The following is a 19,058-nucleotide window of genomic DNA, read 5'->3' on the forward strand; positions in this document are numbered from 1 at the left end:
ACTAAACATATTTTGTTTTGCAGAAATGATACCATAATTGGAGAAAACAACCGTGTAAAACTTACAACAGATGAAGATGGAAGATCCATCTTAAAATTGTGCCCTGCTATAGAATTCGATGTTGGTCTCTATAAAATTGTTGCGAGAAACAAGGTATTTTGAACACAATTTTATAAAATAAGAGTTTTTCTAAATATATCAAAAAATTTCCAACAACGAATTCCTTGAATAAAATGGGGGTAAAGCACCCAAGGAGTTTTGTCTGAAATTTTTCAATGTAATTAATTACTGATCGAAACTTTATCAATAGGTTGGGCAAACCATCACAAGGACTCGTGTAGTCTTGGGTACAACACCAGACTCTCCTGATTCTCCAACAGCGTCACAAGTATCAGACACAGAAGTATTACTAACATGGCGGCAACCAAAACATGATGGATATTCTCAAGTATTATGTTACAGTTTACAATATAAACTTTGTGACGAAGTGGAATGGATTCAATGTGCCGATAACATCGACCATGAATTCTATTTAATCAAAGATTTACAACCGGAAAAGAATTATATTTATCGTTTAGCAGCAAGAAATGTTTTTGGTTGGGGTGATTTTGGTATAACTACAGCAGTTGTAAAAACAAAAGCAGCAGGAACACCTAAAATTCAAATGAGCCGCGCGATGACACATTTACAACAATTAACTGATTCAGGACACCAAATTGTGATTGAAGAAAAGACAAAATTGGATTATTCTATAGAAAAGAATCCAATCGAATGGGATACAAAAACAAATGTTACAGATGAATATAATTTCATTTCTGAAATATCTAGGTAATATAATTAATATAAAAACGGCAAGAATTTTATATTTTTTAAGAATTTAATATTTGTTATTACATTTCAGAGGACGCTTTTCAGTGGTAGTTAAAGCTGTAAATAAATCAAATGACTCTGTATGTACTGCAAAATTATTAGAATGCAAAACAGAAACAATTGAACGAACACAACAAGAATGGGACGCTTGGCGTAGTTTACGTCATGAACGAATTGTATCTTTATTGGCTGGATTCAGAAAACCTGAAAGTCCAATTGCAGCATTAATTGCTGAAAGATTACAAGGTGCTGACGTTCTTACATACTTGTCATTACGTCATGAATATTCAGAACAAACTGTGGCCACAATTATTTCCCAAGTTATTGATGGGTTACAATATTTACATTGGAGAGGATTCGCTCATTTAGATATTCAACCGGACAACGTTGTACTTAGTACAGTACGAAGTGTACAAGTTAAATTGGTTGATTTTGGATCAGTACAAAAAGTTGCAAAATTAGGTACGAATGTTTCAAATACAGATAGCCATCCGGAATATACATCACCTGAAGTATTAAGTGAAGAACCCGCATTCCCACAATCGGATATTTGGTCTGTAGGTGTTTTAACTTATGTTTTATTGTCTGGTACATCACCGTTCCGTGGTAAAGATGCCGAAGAAACTAGACAAAATATTTTATATGCTAGATATCGTTTTGAACATCTGTATAAAGAATTATCACAGGAAGCTGTTCGTTTTATTATGTTAATTTTCAAACGAAACCCAAAGTATGTATATTAATTGAAAAGGAGTGGTTCAAAAATCATTATACATTTTATGCAAAAAACGATTTTCTTAAATTTACCGAAATCTGTTCCAAACAATCTTGGAATTGAAGAACGGTAGAAATTCTTCTATAAAATTTGCATAATAAAATGGTTTCCGCATGATATGTTTATTGAGTTTTGGCAATCACTCTGTATTACTTGATATCAAAACATTTTTAATATTCCGATTATTATTTCAGTAAACGACCAACAGCTGAAGAATGTCACGAAAATCGTTGGTTTATGCCATCCGACTTTATGATAAAGAAACGCGAACGTGCAGTATTTTTAGGAAATCGACTTAAAGTAAGAAATTATTTCAAAATTATGAGGACGAATATCTACTTGTGTTTCACAAGTACCTATGCACATCGAAAATCGATAACAAAGAACTTTGAAAAATCTCTGATAATAACTCATGTTATTAAACTCGAGATATTTCATCTCAAGTAGACATTCGTCCAAAGATTAGAAATCCTTTTTTAATAAAATTTTTAGAACGGTCTCCATGACCCTAAAGATGAAATTTTTTAAGAAAATTATAGCATTCCGTTACCTTGTCAATATGAGGGATAGTGTAAACTGATAAAATCTCTTCCTAAATTACAATTTGAACCAAAAATCTTTGAATAAAACATACTCTCTAGTAGTCAAATTTTCGGTTTTCAAAAATCATTATTTTATTAATTTCGATTCAGTATAAACTTAATAGGAATCTAATCCATCCAAGAATCTAAACAATAATGCTTTATAATGTTTAGGAATATAACGAAGAATATCATAATCAAAAATCAGATGCTGCACAATCAACATCTTTAACAAGTATTAGTGGAGCAAAAGGACCATTAGGCCGTTCAAACAGTATACAAGAAGAAATTTTAACGGCCCCTTAAAGTATATAATATGAGACTATAAATTAAATTTTATATTCACGTTAATTATTATTTAAGATGTAAAGTTTTATTCATGGTTATCAACAGATTAAATTTAAAGTGTTGAAACTGTTATAATAGAGAATTTGCAAATGAAAAATTTTTTTTAATTAAAACAAAAAAACTGATGTCAAAAAACGAAAAATTTTTTAAAATAATATTGATGAAGATATGTTTTTTAAATAATCGACTAATTTTATTTCCCAACATTAAGAAAAATATAAAACTAGATAGACTTTCAAATTATGTATCAATTTAATTTGCATGAATTCTGCAAATTTTCTATTAAAATAATCGTATTTGTATTTATGAAATCAAAAATAAATTGTTTAAAAAAAACTTTATTTTTTATCATCTTACCTAAGACTAGTAAGTACACAAATCCTAACAATCCAAATAGCTTCTTGTGTGTAGAAATAGTAAATTTTTCCAAAGAATTTTCATTTTTATCAATTTGGCCTATAATCACAAACAAAACAAAAAGATTTCTTCAATAATTACTTTCGTTTTAATAAAATATATTACTTACCTTTTGCGTATTTTGTTTTGGCCCAACAGCTTAGACGTTGTCTTACCCCAGGAATAAATTTTAGTAATTAGGGAATTAATTAAATTATATAATTTTAAAAGAGATAAAAATCTATTTAATTAAGCTAATTAAATTTATTACATAGTTCATATAAATAAATTATTGTACACTGGCATAACATAATGGATTACATTGGTTTTTCGGTAATGTAAGGTACATTTAATTTTGTTCAAAACGACACAATTAATTGATAAAACTCGGGGCGGAAAGTGACATCTATCGTCCCGCTATGCTAAACGAAGTAGGTACTTTTAGCCTGCACCGAGCAGAAAAATAGTATACACACCACGAGAGCAAGTAAAGAATATCTCGCCTTCGTCTCGGGCGACAGTGAACATAAGATCTGAGATATTCTTTACTTTTGCTTCCTAGATGTGTAATATACAATTTTTTTTGTAAAATCCGATGGCGCATTTAAAACCACGACCAGTTAAATGAATCGAAGTAACATATTTCATAAACTAATCAAACCGCGCGTATTGCATACAATTTTTACTCTATCAGGACGAGTTCGAACAATAAATCCCTATAGTTTATCTTATGAAATAAAATTACGTTATTTGTTACAACTGAACGTCTTTTGAAGGTTTGAAATTACTTCAAAAATTGTAAAATGAGGATTGGAAATTATTTAGATTGTAGACAAAAAAAAATGAAAAAATTCATAATCTGACCACACGATAATCGTTGGTGGATGTCAACAATTTAAAATTAGAATTTTATGATTATCTTCTTTTCTCAGAAATAATTTTCGGAATGATGAACGTGAAAAAAATAAAAATATTTATTCTATCTTTCGTTTTCGACTTTTCGAAACTGATAAATCAGGTTTATGTTTAATAATACCTGGTTCACTTGTTCGTGTCTCTCTTCGCGCTGGTGTTTCAACTTGAGCTTGAGCTTGTACCAAAATTTGAATTTGCTCAATGCATTCATTTTGCATTTCTCTCGCCATATTATAAACATATTCATTTGTTTTATTGTACATAAGAGCATTTTGGAGCATTAATAAAATATATCGTATAAATTCTTGAGTTGTTTTAATTTGCCCATTGTCAATATTACGTCGTAACGATTGTAAGTCCTTCGGTTCGCGTATGATGTTATGATATCCTGGTGCTTGTTCGTCTGTAATTGGACGTAAAAATAACGAAGCGTATTTATGTGTAGCCATACGGTTATACACAAGCATAACCGATTTTTTCCAAGCACGATACTCTCGATCATCTTCAAATCCAGCCAAACTCGATGCTGGACTATTTGGTACTGAATCGCTAGGGGTAGCTGGTGTTGAATAGCGACGTTTCGTACGTACTGACGATATATCTGCTTCTTCCTCAGTCCATGGACTCTCAGATCGATCTTCTGTATTTTTTATTTTCATTTTCATATCTTTCTTGTCCGTGTCTAATGATTCTAAATCATCTAATAAATCTTTATCATCGTCATTTTCTAGTTTATCTTCTCCTAATAAAAATTCAATTTCTTTTTCTTCTTTCTTTTTATTTCGTGAATAATCACGTTTTACTTTTTCGGTTTTAACTAACGGTGTTGATGATTCATCGAAGTCTGAATCGTCAGTTAACGATGATTTTGGTAAATCATCAGTAATATCTTCCTTAACTGGAGTTGTGGATCGAATTTCTGTTTCTATTTTTTCTTCTTTCATTTCTTTTGTGATATCTTCATCTTTTTGTGTCTCTTTTTTAACTTCAGTTTTCACCTCTTCGTTTGTATCTTCGCTAGATATTTGAGATATTGATTCAGTTACCGTTGATTCATTTGTTGTTTCTTCACGATCTTCAATTTTTATCTCACTATCTCTAGTTGAACTACTATCTTTATCAAATTCTTCTGGTATTTCAATTTCCTTTTTTACTTCAACATTCGGTGTGACAGTCGTTGAATCAATATCTTCTAAAACCACGGAAACTTCTCGAATTGACGGAGTACTGGGAGCCGTAGATACTTTAGCTGCTTGTTGTATATTTGTTTCGTCGGTTGATTTTTCTACTTTTGCTTCTTCGACTTGTGTATCTGGTTCTTTAGGTTCTTCAATTTTTACAGGTGGCGTTTCTAAAGGTTGCGTTATAGCATTTAATAAATTTGCAACCCCCGCTTGTTGATTTTCTTTTACAGTTTTATCCAATTCGTTTTTTATATCCCCAATTTTACTTTGATCTGTTTCAGAAAGTGTCGTATCTTCCTTACGTTCCAATAATTCTTTACTTTCATTTTCTTCAACATCTTTAATAACTTCTTCAATTAACGACATTTCTTCGTCAATATTATCAGAAGGAATCGCTAAAGGTGGTGGTAAAGTAGCATCTTCCTTTTTAATACTCGCAGGATCAGGTAATAATAATCCTGGAGGTAAAGTTGCAGAAATAAGCCCTGATTCAATATTTTGAATTGGAGGTTGAACTGCGGTTACATTTGGCGAAGGAGTTGGCTCTTGGCCAATCGCCGTACTAACAAGTTGTTGTAGACTTGGTGAAACAGATACTTCTGGTGTTGAATTTAATAAACTGGCTATGGTTGGGGATGCTCCACGCTGATTATTATTCGTAATCGCAGAATGTAAAATCGATGAAGTCGCATTTGGAGCTGGAGACGGTGATTTGAGTAAACTTGTAAGTAAGGGAGACATGGCAGGTTTATTTGTCTCCTGAGAATTATCTTCCGATGATGGAGGTTCTAATTTTGGTGATTCTAAAGCTCCTTCGACTTCTGAAATTTTTCGTTTTTGTCCAGTTTGTGTATAAAATTTAGGTCTCCATTGTCTTTCAAGTTCTATTTTCTTTTCTTCGCGTTGTTTCAACCAATCCGCATACAATTGTGCTTCCCTTTCTTTTTGTTTATTTTCTTGTTCAATTTGTAAACACATTTCACGTAATTGCATTTCATCAGCCCGGCCACTTTTCACTAAGTTAATTTCTTCTTTTAATTTTAGATACGTTTTTCGTTCTTCATTCATAATTTTTTTCAATTCTAGCATTCTTTCTTCTTTCAAACGTCGGAGGATACTTTCACTTGGAGTTTCTATTACGGATTCTGTACCAGTTGTACGTTTTTTACGTTTGGGAGTCTCTACATTTTCCAACAATAATCCGTATTGCGCAGCACAATTTTTTTGTGAATACCAATCACTAGGTCTAGTTGTGTGACCTAAAGTTTTCATTAAACGGCTTACCGACATCCAATTTTGATCACCGCTACGTACAACAGCCGATGCTAACAATAATTTTTCTTTGGTATCCCATATATCGATAGGAACGCGCTTCCTTTGTAATTGTTCTTGAATTGTAGTCATACTTATATTTTGATGTGTAAGCGCTTTTGTGAAAATATAATTTTTTATATATTTAATAATTAATTGTTATAATTTTAAAAATATTAATTAATTCAAATATTACATACTTTATTTTTCGTGTATTTTTAGGTTAGAACTCTTAAATTTTGCTTTTGTTTATATTTATGTCATGCAACCGTGCTTTTTACACAATAATTCAACCATAATGCAACTTATTATTCTTTTACAATCATAGACATGTATAATATAAACCAAAATCGAGCTTATTGGACGACTATTTAAGATTCTGAGATATCGCAGAAATCCTAAGAATGAGCGACAAATATCTTTTAAAATACTCGCCTTGGGGTTAAATGTACCTGATTGCATTTTTTGGGTGGAATTTATCCATAGAGATAAGATCAAATTTATCTTAAGATGTAACCTCATAATGACGCTTGTCGCTGGCTTTGAGCGAAAAATTAGAATTCCAACTAGCTGCAAAATCGTTGGAATTTACATACTAAAAGTAATTCCCTATCTCCATTTTTAATGAAGCTCTCTATAATGTTAATGAACAACTATTCATAATGTTTGGTGAATATGATTATCAATTGTAAGGTCTTCGGAGAGTTCTATTGTTATAACCTGTATATATGTAATTTATATCAAGGTATACTAAGTTTAGACCCTCTTTGTAACGCTTAAAAATATTGATACTACAAACAAAATTTTGGTATAGGTTTTCATAAAATCACCCAGTTAGTCCATTTCCGGTTGTCCGTCAGTCTGTCTGTGGACACGATAACTCAAAAAAATGAGATGAGGCGCTTGACATGAATCTAAGAAGTCCGGGTTCGAGTCCTGGTACGAGTGTATTTTTTTCAATTCTCTTTAATTAAGATTGCTAGACAAAATATTTGTCAATTTAGTTTACACTGTATATGCATCATATTAAAAATATCAATGATAATCGAAGAGACCATGATGTAAATAAATATCGTATGCATGATTAAAAGTAAACAACAAAAACAAACGTAAAATGAGATATCATGCTGAACGCTATTTTTATAGCATGCTCAGGGCGTAAACAGTGAGACTAAGTTCGTAAATGAGCAATAGTGCAATAGAGGTCAATTGGATCTTGGGTACGTAGGAGTAAGACCTATCGTTAGAGATAGAACAAAAGTTTAAATGTACAAAATGTTCATTATAAAAAAATAAACAACTGTTGTTTGAAACATTTTTTGTAAATGTCACTGTTTATCCGTGTGGTCGCAAATTGGGACAAAATTTTGCAGGTGGCTAGGGCGCAAATTAGGACAAAAAACCATAAATGGTAGAGAGTTGAAAATTTGCAAGAAGCTTCAACTAATGGTCTTGTGGAACAATCTCAAAAATACTTTTTGAAATAAAATAACAGTGGATCGGACTAAATTTTTTGTATGTTTTCAGGTGAAAAATTCGCAGTTTTATTTTGCAAATAATAAAAAAAAAACTTTTTCAGTTAATTATTTAATGAAGTTTAAATTAAAATAATTTACATAACCATATTTTATGTACAAATACAAATAAAGTTCAAAACATAATTGTAGCGATTGGAAATAAAATACAATGAGAATGTTATAAAAAATACATACAAAAAATTATCTTCGATATCGATACCGTTTGAAATGAAACCATAATTGAAAAATATTATTATGAAATTGACATCGAAAACCACGTTTATATGAATATTCCCATTCTCGATTCACTATTTTAAATGCAATATCCTCATACGGAGGTCCAGCATGAAATCGTAAAATTGCAAAATCTCTATTGTCCGAGCAAGGAGTCAAAAAATATTCTGGTGTGCTACTTTTATCAATCAAATCTGGATAAAAAATATTAAATTTGTATCCCTGTACAATTTTCGGAGGTGGATTATCCATATCGTAATGAGTTTGATTATATTTATTCCATTCGAATCCAGTATGTACACGATTAAAGTATCTTGGTTTACGTGGACGATATTTATCGGACCATAGATATATTTGTGTATCTAAACTCATCTCAACAGAAAATTCAGCTTCATCGTTATTCATTCCTTTGCGAGCTTCAATTTGAAGTGCTTTTTCTTCTTCAGTTTGTACATTTTCGACCTTATTTCCACTGCCCAATACTTGTAAACGTGCAAATTCTAAACGTTTTAAATCATCTTCTTCGGTAACAACTATCGTACCTGGTTCTAAATGTGAACTCTTCAAATAGACGGGACTATAACCACCCGAATCATATTCGGCAAAACATTCGGATAGCATAGTATTGGCAACATCTTCAGACATATCTTCAGACTGCGTACTATGTTGGGAATCATCATCGGGTTCAATTTTGACCTCAACTTGTTGAGAAGTGCTTGCACTAGTTGAAGCTTCTGGTCTTGAACTTTTTGATTCTTCTTCATTTTGATCAGTTCCAACACATTGTTCAGCTTTTAATACTTCTAATTTTTTAAGCAAGTTTTCTTGATGACGATCTCGTAAACGTGCTCTGGCCATATGAGCTTTTAATTGTGATAATAGAGATTCCCAGTATCCAATATCGATACCGTCAAATTTCCCATTGATTTTATTCTCAATTTGAGTTTGTAATGCTTCCAATTGTGCAGCGGTTTTACCTTTAAATACAGATGTGACTTCTTTTACAACGGATTGATGTATTCCTTCACGACGACCCATAGCAGCTTCGTATTCGTTCTGTTTGAAGAGTTTGCGTAATTTATGAAGCTCATCTTCGACAATCACTGTTATATCATTCCAATAATCTAAATTTTTACCACGTTCCAATTCTTTGTAAACTTTAATATCTTCAATTAAATCTTCGAGATCTTCAATTTGTAAACCATTAAGGTACATGTAGGGCTCATGCATTTCAACAGCGTCGACTTCCTCTTCAGCACTGATATATTTTGCAAGTAAATCGATTGGTTTTGCGCGGCCATCTTGAATTCGTATACGTGATCGTAACCGAGCTTGTTCCAGATGAAATTTATCTTCTTGACGTTCCCATTCTTCAAATTGTGCAGCTTCTTTACTTCTTTGTAACATGGATAATTCTTCTTCACGTTGTTGTCGCTCCATTTCTCTTTCTAAGCGTCGTTTTTTTACCTATAAACATTTTCGAAAATTATATTTACAAAAATATACAAATTGGACTGTTAGACAAAAAAATGAATCAGAGGCAACAAAATGTCTATATTTCTCTGTATCTTTATTTGATTTTTACTGTGGCCTATACCGTGTTCAATGGACACATTAATTTACTTCAAAGAAATGTCCAAAAAGTATAAAAGGTCAAATTATAGGTATTATAAGATTCATCAGAAAATTTAGGTATTAAAGAAATATTTTTGGGTGATAAATATCAGGGCTAGAATTATTACTTTGAAAAATTTTAATTACCTTTTCTAATTCTCGTTTATTTTCTTCTTGCTTATGTCTATTTCGAGCTTCTAATTCTTCTCTTGTTACTTCTGTTAAGCCTTCTTTAGCCAACTTTTTATTCCAAACAAATGTCGAAAGCAGATTTCCATCACCGAACGGATTATCAGTGTTTGTATAATGTAAATATTCATTATCCCATCCCATTCTTTCTTTACGTTTACGTTCCTTAGCTTCTTTTTTCATTAACCTACGAAGTCGTTTTTCTTCCGGTGTTTCTGTTGCTTTCAATATTTCTTTCTGTCGTTTTTTCAATTCAACTTGCCGTACTCGTTCTTTTTGTAAACGTTGAAGTAATTTAAGGGATTTATTTGATCCTGAACTACTTGTAGATGAATTCGACGACAATGATGAAGATGACGAAGAACGTTGTTTTGACGATTGTTTGTTATGATGCTTTCTGGACTCTGAACGATCTCTACGCTTGGATCTTTCTCGAGATCTAGATTTATCTCTAGATTTATGCTTGCTATGCTTTTTGCTTCGACTACTTGATGTTTTTCTACGTTCTGGAGATCTTTCTCTGCTACGTTCTCGCCTTCGAGATCTATAAATAGAGGTTATAATTTAATACGAAATTTTTTTGTAACAAAATAAATTATCTTAAAATAATTACTTGTGATCTGTTTTGGGCATTGTAGCTATATTTTAAATAAAATTAGTTTTTTAATTAATTTACTTCAAAATAAAAAAATGACATAAAAAATCTGACATTTTTATCCAATCACCATGTTTGCCAACGTAAAGACAAAATGTATGCAACCGAACCAAATATAAACGTAATTTGTTTTGAATTTAAACTGAAAACAAAAACTGTTCAACGTTCAACAAGTTCACGTTCGCGGTTATTTTCTGTGAGATAATTTGTAATTTTTTATAGAATTTCCTAGAAAAATGGCTCATAAAAATATTTATTATTCTGATAAATACTACGATGATAAATATGAATACAGGTAATTGAAGATTTCATTAATTTTTTCATATTTTTAATACAAATTTGAAGAATATCCCTTAAAGATTTGTCCTTGGAAGACATTGTAGACATGTTTTATTAATGGAGTATCCTTTTTCAGGCATGTTGTACTACCCAAAGAATTAGTTAAATTTGTACCTAAAACTCATTTAATGTCTGAACAAGAGTGGAGAAATTTAGGTGTTCAACAAAGTCAAGGATGGGTACACTATATGATACATAAACCAGGTAAGTTTTCATTTTTCGGTTACAGTTTAAATTTCAATCTCTTTGTTTCAAAATTTCTAAAGTCTAAATTTCAAATTACTTTGCTTAAAAGTCGATCGTTTTGATTAAATTTTCTTTAAATTAAGAAATAAAAAATTTTGACCCCCTCAAAGTATTAAATTTGATGTTTCAATGGGATAGAATTCAAAAAGTGATATCAATATCGGCGTACGCCATTTATAAAATAACATCAAATGAAATATAGTCTTGATTCTATCGAGTAAGTGTCCATTCTTTTACTGAGCAATTCAAGGGAACAATTTTATCAACAGATTTAAGAAAAAAATTGTTTAAAATTCCTCAAAATTTGTTGTTTATCTTCAAAGTGCACAAGTCATTTATTATTAAATTTCGAAAAAATTTAGATTTAGTCACTACTTCGATCTGTGGGCTAAAGAATATTGTGTACTATTCTATAGTTTTTATAGTTTTATAATATATCTCAAACAGTTCTCACGATGAAATTATACCGGAAAATGAAAACAGAAGATCCAATATCTCTGTATATATAGGTATTATGTTTACAGGAAAAATAATCTGGAAATAAATTACAAAATGAATTTTCTAAAACTTTGCCAATGATCAAAATTTCCATACTTTGAATTATTTAATCGGTAGTTTCAAACAGTTCTTATTCACTGGTTCTCGAAACATCCAATGTGTCGTTTTTGATAGTCTTTTAAGCACATCTTGAAGTTCTTTGGAAAGGATGACACTAATCTGAGATCGGTATCGTCTTTTCGATTAATATATAACTTAAAGGAAAATCGTATAAAGGAATCGGTTTTATAAATTTGGTTCAATCAAGAATACCTACAAAAAATTTTATTGACAACGACCTGATTTGTTATTTTCCTCTATCTAGTAATACAATCTGAATTCTGCCGTGATATATCGCGAGATACATTGCATAATCAAAATAAGTAGATTTTCTACCTGTTTCTTAATGATATATAATTACCAAAGTTTGATTATTGTAATTAATTACCCTGATTTCGTTGATTAATTTGATACAAAAAGCTAATTTTTATTTGAAATTAAATTCAAAGTTATAAATAAACAGTTGAAAACAAACAATTGACTCAGTTAATTGTTGAAATACCATGTAAAATGAAAAAAGATATCCACTTTTAAATAGCTACACAGACACTGATATTCCCATATAAATGCATATTATAAAATTTGCATCTAATAAGCGCCCTCGTGGGTAAGCAGTGATGCTTCCAAAAAAATGTTTTAAACAAAAGTTGTTTATTTTCTTATAAGGAACATTTTTTACATTTAAACTTTTGTTCTATCTCTAACGGTTTACAAGATGGGTATTACGGACCCACAGGTCAAGATCCAATTGACCTATGTTGCTCATTTACGAACTCGACCTTACTTTTTACGTCCTGAGTACGCTATAAAAAATTCATCTTGATATCTCTTTTCGTTTTTGAGTTATCGTGTTGACAGACAGACGGACAGACAACCGGAAATGGACTAATTAGGTGATTCTATGAACACCTATACCAAATTTTTTTTCATAGCATCAATATTTTTAGGCGTTACAAACTTTAGACTAAACTTAATATATTATGTATATTTCATATACACATGGTATAAAAACGTTATTTAAAACTAACTTTGTTTATCTCAAAATGATTTTTTTTAGAGATACACCTGTTTATCGGAAGAGAAAGTAGAATTTAACAAATATAATGCAATTTTTGTTTCAGAACCTCATATTCTACTATTCAAACGACAAATAACAACACCACCCAATTAATAAACGTAGAAATATCATTCAATTATTTGGTTGTAAATATGTTCATAAAATTTTCAACTTAAGATATAAGTTTAAATAATAATTAATATAAATTAGAAATAAATTCCATTATCTGATTATTTTCTGAAAATATTATGTCATTATCGAAATTCTAAAACTTGTATGAAAATCATGAATTTTATTAGCCATTTGGAATGTGCCATTATTATATTAAATTTTAATCATTTTTGTATTCGTTTCCATGAATCTCTTCTGTTTTCAACATTCTATATTTCTAGTCTATAAGACCTTACTGATCAATTTTTATCTTTGTTAATTTCAAAGAAATTTGTTTCTTTTATTTCTGTTCAGAGTTGTTTGATCGAATTTATTGGAAAATAATTTTGAAGTCATTCTGATTAGTAAATCAAAGAAACAAGGCTTTAATTAAACATATTTGGATACATATTTTTTTAAGCAAAATTGAAAAGTATCTTTTTTTTAAAATTTTTTAATTTGGTTATTATTTATAATCAGTATTTTTTTTTTTATAGAATTGTAATATTAAGTAGAATTGTAGATTATTAATAACCGGACTGATCGCGAATTTTCAATTTGCAAAAAAAAAAAAAAAAAATTAGGAATTGTAAATATTATAGTCTTAAAATTAAAAATTGTATCCACTTAAAATAATAAGCATGATAGCATGTAATGTTGCCTATGAAGGCATGGCCTAATATATTAAAATATAAAAATTCCATTCTTAAATAATTATACAATAATAAAATGTATTTTCTTTTTTAAATATTTTTTTTTTATAAATAAAATAATTGTTTAAAAATTTTTTATGTATTTTGATTTCGTAATGCCCTTAGAGATGCACAGAAAAATCCGCATTAGATGACTTTTCAAAAGCAGTCAGTCATAAATATCTGCTGTTTTGGTACGCTCGATCTCCTTTCCTCATTCAGTGGGAGACACACAGATCAAACGATTATTACTTAAAAATGTTTATTACATTTTTTGAATAACAAATTATAATTTGTGGAGCGATATAAACTCCCAAAATTAAAATAAATATGGTAAAGTTTTATCGATATGGCTTTATCGGAAAACATGGAGACTGAGATATCGACTGAAGAAAATGATCCGAAATACCACTTCTCGTATACGATTTTGGTCAATATCTAAACAAATGCTCGTTCAATCGTAAATAGGATCCGATTTTATAATTTTTTAGGTCGAAAGTACCATATTGTGACTAGGAAGATGATATAATAGTATAATTATTGGCTTTCTTACTTTTCGGAGAAGGAAATACTATTCCCCCTCGTGGTAAAACCGAGGAAGGGAGTGTAAAGACTCAGTTTAATAAAAACTACTTCATAATGTTCTTAATTATTATTTAACAAATAATAGCACTAAGCCTTTTTTACATGGAAAAATAATATTTTTACATACGTAAATTTTCGACTATTTTGTACATTGAATTTGTTATACACTACAAAAATTATACTACTATCACGTTCTCGCTTGGAAATAATAATATTAGCCAAAAAATCAAGTTCAACTTTGAAAAGAATAAAAATTTTAAGTAAAGAGAAGAAGTAAGTAGTCATTTGAGATAAAAAGTTAAGTCAGACTTAATTCTACATTTAATTAAGTACTAAATACATAAGTACAAAAAAATAATTATTTACTTAAAATTAATACACATATCTTTGTCTAAATTGTTCTTTAGCCTTATTACTTCCAAGCAGTGGATGTCAAGATATATCATCATCACCACCTTGGAGTTCGTTTTGTTCGTTAGCCTTACGCGGTAATAATTTTGGTCCAAATGTTAATATTAACCAAGCACCAATTGGAGCTGTTATTATTATCGACAGAACAGATAAAACTAAAACATTCATGGCATTTTTTTCTTCATCTTCCGTTGTTGCTTTATCTAAAGCTGCCGGACCAAGTGCTGCCTAAAATTTAGTATTTCTTTTGGATTAACAAATCAGACGAGGATATTGGTAGTTTAAATACTTACTTGAACGGTAGCCTTCGGTATAGCAGATAAGGCGAAAAATATTTTTTCCTTTCCAGAGAAGTCTTTAAAATATACAATCGCGTATGTGGAAATTATGCGACCCTAAAAATTAGAATTTATTTTTAATTACTGCGTAGAACATCACATATCAAGTGAGCCTTACAATTAATGCAATTAGAGAAAAACCTAAAAGGTATAGAATGGCTAAACCATGTAACAGATGAAATTTGACTCCAACGCCAATTAGACCAAAGGATATTGGTTCAAAAAATTTCCATAATATCATAAAATTATATTTGACTGGATTCTAAAATATGAAAATGTAAGAATATAAATATTGTTTCCGACTAATTAATTCAAAATTTCAAATTTTTTAGAGTAAGAGTATTTTGAATTTCCTGAAATTTTTTTACCTTATCTCCAATCCATCCTTCTCTACGCCATCCTTGAGATGCAACAAAAGCTGAAACAATACATCCTAATACTCCGGCACTACTAAAACCTAGCGCATCACTTGCCATACAAACTAAAACACTTCCAATTCCTATTAGTAATGTTCGTAGTATCACAACAAAATTCTAGAAAATAATTTGTGAGACTTAACAAATTTTCTGGATTTGAAAATAAGATTTCTATTTACATCAGACTTATCAGGAATTAAACGTGCAAGAATACCCCAAATTATTCCAAATATAAATCCAATTATAAATCCTACTGGTCCACGCCACAATTCAGAATTTGAGCCATCTAAAATTTAAAGTTTAAATGAAATTTTAATCATACCTAAAACATAAAAAACCTAATGTGAGAATGGCTTTAGATGTGTTATTACCTAGATTAGCGATTTGGTAAAAAGGCTAAATTTTAATTTCGGATTTCCATAAACGTCAGTACCTAAGGTAATTTTCGCGATAACGTATTTTGCAATATCTCAAATTCTACTCGGCTAATTTTATCACAAGTTTTAACAAATTAGAAGAGTATAACAATTCTTGAACAGTAGCCTGTGATATGATACAAATTAAATTCCACCGAAAGCCATTTTCATAAGTTTCATTGACGTTGCGTTACACATTACCTTTTGAAAATATTATACTTAGATGGGCCACAAAAACTGCAATAGAAACGATATCATTTAAAGTCGACGATGCTACCACTAGCGTGTTAACGCCCTTATTTAATCCATAACCATTATCCTCCAAATGAAATAAACATGGAAAAATAACACTAGGCGATACAGCAGCTAGAATAAGACCCATTAATATTGCCCACACGAGTTTAATATGTAACAATAAAGCTAAACCAGCCATAATTAACACTTCGATCAATGCTGGAACAATAGCTAAAAGAATAACAATAATGCCATTGCTCTTAAGTACATCAGCATTTAAATTTAAACCAGCCGGTAACATAATATTTATTAACGCGAGTTGTCTTAAAATTGCAGCAAACTGCTTAAACGGTGGACTTAAATTAAAGTACCCCACATTTTGTAAAAGTATTCCAAAAAACATTTGACCAAGAATAGGTGGACATTTTAATAATGAGACCAGATATCCAAAAATCTTGGCACCAATAAAAAGAGTCTACAAAAAAATTTTAATTTTTAATACTTTCGGAAATTTATTTTCTAACAAAATCTACTTACACAAAGCATGACAGTATCACTTTGAGGTCCAACATCTTCACCAAATAATGTAAATGCAATACCCCACAATGCAACAAAAATGACTGCTAAGGTACATTTTTGGGCCAAATCTGCCCATTTGAATAGCCTGCAGGCCATTTAGAAATCTTATAAATAAAATTAAGTCTAAAAAATGTAACAAAAATAGTATTGAATAAACAATATTAGAGGCAACTGAGAGGCAGAGGGTACAAATCGCTTGAAAATCATTGATAGATTATTTGAAGAGACACAAGTTTTCATTTTTTTGAGATACGACTTTTAAAATTTAGATTGTTAATAGATCTATACAGGATCTATCTTGTTCATGAGAGAGAGAAACAAGTGGAAATTGCAAAATTTTAAACAAAAGAGCACACATATTATATGGACCCTTCCTGTCTTCTTTAAGAATGCCAGTGCGGAGCATCACCCAAGTTATTTTACTTCCTAGTTCGGTAAGAGAAGACAGTATATCTGTTCTGCTGTTGTGGTCCAGACTTCATCGGAAATATTTCAATGAATTTTCAGTGACCGATAAGCACTCGAAATAGGTGGTTTATGTTTTTCTAATTCTTCCCAATGTTAGAAGTCATTTGTCAGCCCAGCTTCTTAACCTTATCAAATAAAGTGAGTAGGATAGTCAGTTTGCAGGTTATTTCGGCCAATATTTGTAAAAAATTAAATCTCTGTATTAATAATTCATTTTAATGTTAATTAGTTTTAATAAACTGAATTTTGCAATTTCTCCGTCATTTTAATATTGGGACTTTAATTTTGAATATAATTTGAATAATATGAGTAATGGATGTTTCTTTCGGATCTTAGAATGCTTATATCAATCTTCCGATTTTCCCCGCGATTATTGCAAATTATTGATTTATGTAAAAAAATTGTACTTACACACATGTAAAATAAATAAAATAGTTCACATATTTTAATTAAATTATGCAAGTACTCGTGATTAATAAAACTGTCAATTAAATTTTATTTAAAGTTACAATTAGGTACATCTGATTACATGAAGTAATCACATGTTGTAGGCTTCTAAAAGCATATGTTGATATAAAGTGTAGAGTAAATATTGAAAGTTTTAAACTGATTGTGATTATTATTGCGAAAATTTATGCAATCGATAGTAAATATCACAAATAACATACTGATGTTTTACATCCCTATATAATAAAGAAACACAATCACGTGTAACATAGAGGTTATGTTATGTGTTCGATCTCCAAATTCGAAGTAATTGAAGCTATCCGTAATTTTATTTCGGAATATGATTGATAGGACAGGATGAAACTTTCAGTGTAATTGAGGGACTTCAAGCGTTCTCAGTTCAAGAGGTTTTCTGCCATTTTGAATTTAGGGTAGAATAGGTTTTTCGCTAGTTTCTTATAACTATGCATTTTTCAGGAATTACGTACCTATTCATAAAGTTTGTTGAAAACAAAATTTCTTATCAATCGATGTATATGTATATTGTTCCATAGCCTATAACTACTGTTTCAAGAATTAATGATGATGCACCGCCATTAATTAACAGTGGAAGAAAATTTTTGGAAATTGCATTATAGTCATCGCCCTGAAGTCACAGGGAAGTGAGAAAGATTCAACCTTAATTACTTGGATCCCGATTACCAAGAATCGTTCCAGTCTTTGATCTAAAAAGCCTACCGAACAATAACAACGGGGTAAGTCAAAGTGAAATAATTTTTTTTGAATAGATTGGGCAGTTATTGAAAGTCTTAAATAGTTACTTGGGCCAAGTTAAAGAACACATACAGGGTGCCCGTAAGTATTAGATATGTTGAGATTTATACATAGTTTATTTTTGTGCAGTCTTTGATGCAAGTGTTTAAAGTAATAGAAATGTTTTGCTTAATTTTTTTAATCGAATATTTTATAATTAAAAGTTTCCTATGAATATTTTTTTTCTTTTTTAAATATAGCTATTATATTTGCATAAATCAGAATAGCTAATTCTGGGTACAAGCGTCATCAAGGAATTTTAATTCGATTTTGATAAATTTTTTCTTTATCTATAAATTATTTTTAGGAAATAATTGCATAAAAAAAACATTTATTACATTATTTGTTTATGTTAGTTTATCACACATTTTAAATTTTATAAATTTTAAATTAAGTCTTTGTAAACAAGATTTAAATTATTTAAAGATAAATTTTTATAAACACCACTAATAAATTTTTAGGATTCCGTAACAGGAATCACTAAATTTTATCAAGACTGCCTGTCCATTGAACTTTAGCCTTGTAGTTTCATATTGTAGAGATAAGGAACACAAACTTATATGGCTGTTTGAATCAAAAAGTGTCCACAAAATAGCATTAAAAAAGGGACTGTAGTGTAGCAAAGGATATGTATATCATGACAAAGGAAAAGAAGGAACGGAGTGTAATTGTACCAGAGAG

The 19,058-nt window shown here is 30.2% G+C and overlaps 5 protein-coding genes across 5 annotated transcripts in view; 2 read left to right on the plus strand and 3 right to left on the minus strand.

Annotated features, from left to right (window-relative positions):
• Window positions 1–2,786, plus strand: part of LOC123298256 (obscurin) — a 39,907-nt gene extending 37,121 nt beyond the window's left edge. The window contains exons 34-38 of the mRNA XM_044880211.1: window positions 24–153; window positions 311–828; window positions 902–1,600; window positions 1,840–1,945; window positions 2,401–2,786. Coding sequence (XP_044736146.1) covers window positions 24–153; window positions 311–828; window positions 902–1,600; window positions 1,840–1,945; window positions 2,401–2,532 — 1,585 coding nt within the window. The 3' untranslated portion in view covers window positions 2,533–2,786. The remainder of the gene's footprint in view (window positions 1–23; window positions 154–310; window positions 829–901; window positions 1,601–1,839; window positions 1,946–2,400) is intronic.
• Window positions 2,787–3,233: 447 nt separating this feature from the next.
• Window positions 3,234–6,630, minus strand: LOC123298155 (bromodomain-containing protein 8). The gene is made up of 2 exons (XM_044880072.1): window positions 6,581–6,630; window positions 3,234–6,496 (listed from the first exon to the last, which is right to left on the minus strand). The coding sequence occupies exon 2, from the start codon at window positions 6,471–6,473 to the stop codon at window positions 3,945–3,947; it is 2,529 nt and encodes an 842-aa protein (XP_044736007.1). The 5' UTR covers window positions 6,474–6,496; window positions 6,581–6,630; the 3' UTR covers window positions 3,234–3,944.
• Window positions 6,631–8,051: 1,421 nt separating this feature from the next.
• LOC123297369 (cactin) lies at window positions 8,052–10,673 on the minus strand. Its single transcript, XM_044879001.1, has 3 exons — window positions 10,548–10,673; window positions 9,893–10,478; window positions 8,052–9,598 (listed from the first exon to the last, which is right to left on the minus strand). The coding sequence occupies exons 1-3, from the start codon at window positions 10,565–10,567 to the stop codon at window positions 8,099–8,101; spliced, it is 2,106 nt and encodes a 701-aa protein (XP_044734936.1). The 5' UTR covers window positions 10,568–10,673; the 3' UTR covers window positions 8,052–8,098.
• A 54-nt stretch (window positions 10,674–10,727) lies between these two features.
• LOC123297371 (cyclin-dependent kinases regulatory subunit) lies at window positions 10,728–12,976 on the plus strand. Its single transcript, XM_044879003.1, has 3 exons — window positions 10,728–10,884; window positions 11,005–11,132; window positions 12,893–12,976. The coding sequence occupies exons 1-3, from the start codon at window positions 10,826–10,828 to the stop codon at window positions 12,940–12,942; spliced, it is 237 nt and encodes a 78-aa protein (XP_044734938.1). The 5' UTR covers window positions 10,728–10,825; the 3' UTR covers window positions 12,943–12,976.
• A 1,582-nt stretch (window positions 12,977–14,558) lies between these two features.
• On the minus strand, window positions 14,559–17,658 carry LOC123297370 (sodium/hydrogen exchanger 9B2-like). Its single transcript, XM_044879002.1, has 8 exons — window positions 17,529–17,658; window positions 16,608–16,772; window positions 16,038–16,545; window positions 15,600–15,706; window positions 15,373–15,537; window positions 15,123–15,266; window positions 14,960–15,061; window positions 14,559–14,894 (listed from the first exon to the last, which is right to left on the minus strand). Exons 2-8 carry the CDS (start codon window positions 16,743–16,745, stop codon window positions 14,688–14,690), a joined length of 1,371 nt encoding a protein of 456 aa, XP_044734937.1. The 5' UTR covers window positions 16,746–16,772; window positions 17,529–17,658; the 3' UTR covers window positions 14,559–14,687.
• Window positions 17,659–19,058: the final 1,400 nt, after the last annotated feature.

This window comes from Chrysoperla carnea, chromosome 4 (assembly GCF_905475395.1).
Source record: "Chrysoperla carnea chromosome 4, inChrCarn1.1, whole genome shotgun sequence".
Lineage (NCBI taxonomy): Eukaryota > Metazoa > Arthropoda > Insecta > Neuroptera > Chrysopidae > Chrysoperla > Chrysoperla carnea.

Coding starts and splice junctions, on each gene's coding strand:
- LOC123298155 (XM_044880072.1), bottom strand. CDS start 6,473: ATGACTACAATTCAAGAACAATTACAAAGGAAGCGCGTTCCTATCGAT.
- LOC123297369 (XM_044879001.1), bottom strand. CDS start 10,567: ATGCCCAAAACAGATCACAA. Junction 10,479..10,547: donor ATGCCCAAAACAGATCACAA/GTAATTATTTTA, acceptor CTCTATTTATAG/ATCTCGAAGGCGAGAACGTA. Junction 9,599..9,892: donor ATAAACGAGAATTAGAAAAG/GTAATTAAAATT, acceptor AAATGTTTATAG/GTAAAAAAACGACGCTTAGA.
- LOC123297371 (XM_044879003.1), top strand. CDS start 10,826: ATGGCTCATAAAAATATTTATTATTCTGATAAATACTACGATGATAAA. Junction 10,885..11,004: donor GATGATAAATATGAATACAG/GTAATTGAAGAT, acceptor ATCCTTTTTCAG/GCATGTTGTACTACCCAAAG. Junction 11,133..12,892: donor CTATATGATACATAAACCAG/GTAAGTTTTCAT, acceptor TTTTTGTTTCAG/AACCTCATATTCTACTATTC.
- LOC123297370 (XM_044879002.1), bottom strand. CDS start 16,745: ATGGCCTGCAGGCTATTCAAATGGGCAGATTTGGCCCAAAAATGTACC. Junction 16,546..16,607: donor GTGATACTGTCATGCTTTGT/GTAAGTAGATTT, acceptor ATTTTTTTGTAG/ACTCTTTTTATTGGTGCCAA. Junction 15,062..15,122: donor TTTCTCTAATTGCATTAATT/GTAAGGCTCACT, acceptor TCTAATTTTTAG/GGTCGCATAATTTCCACATA.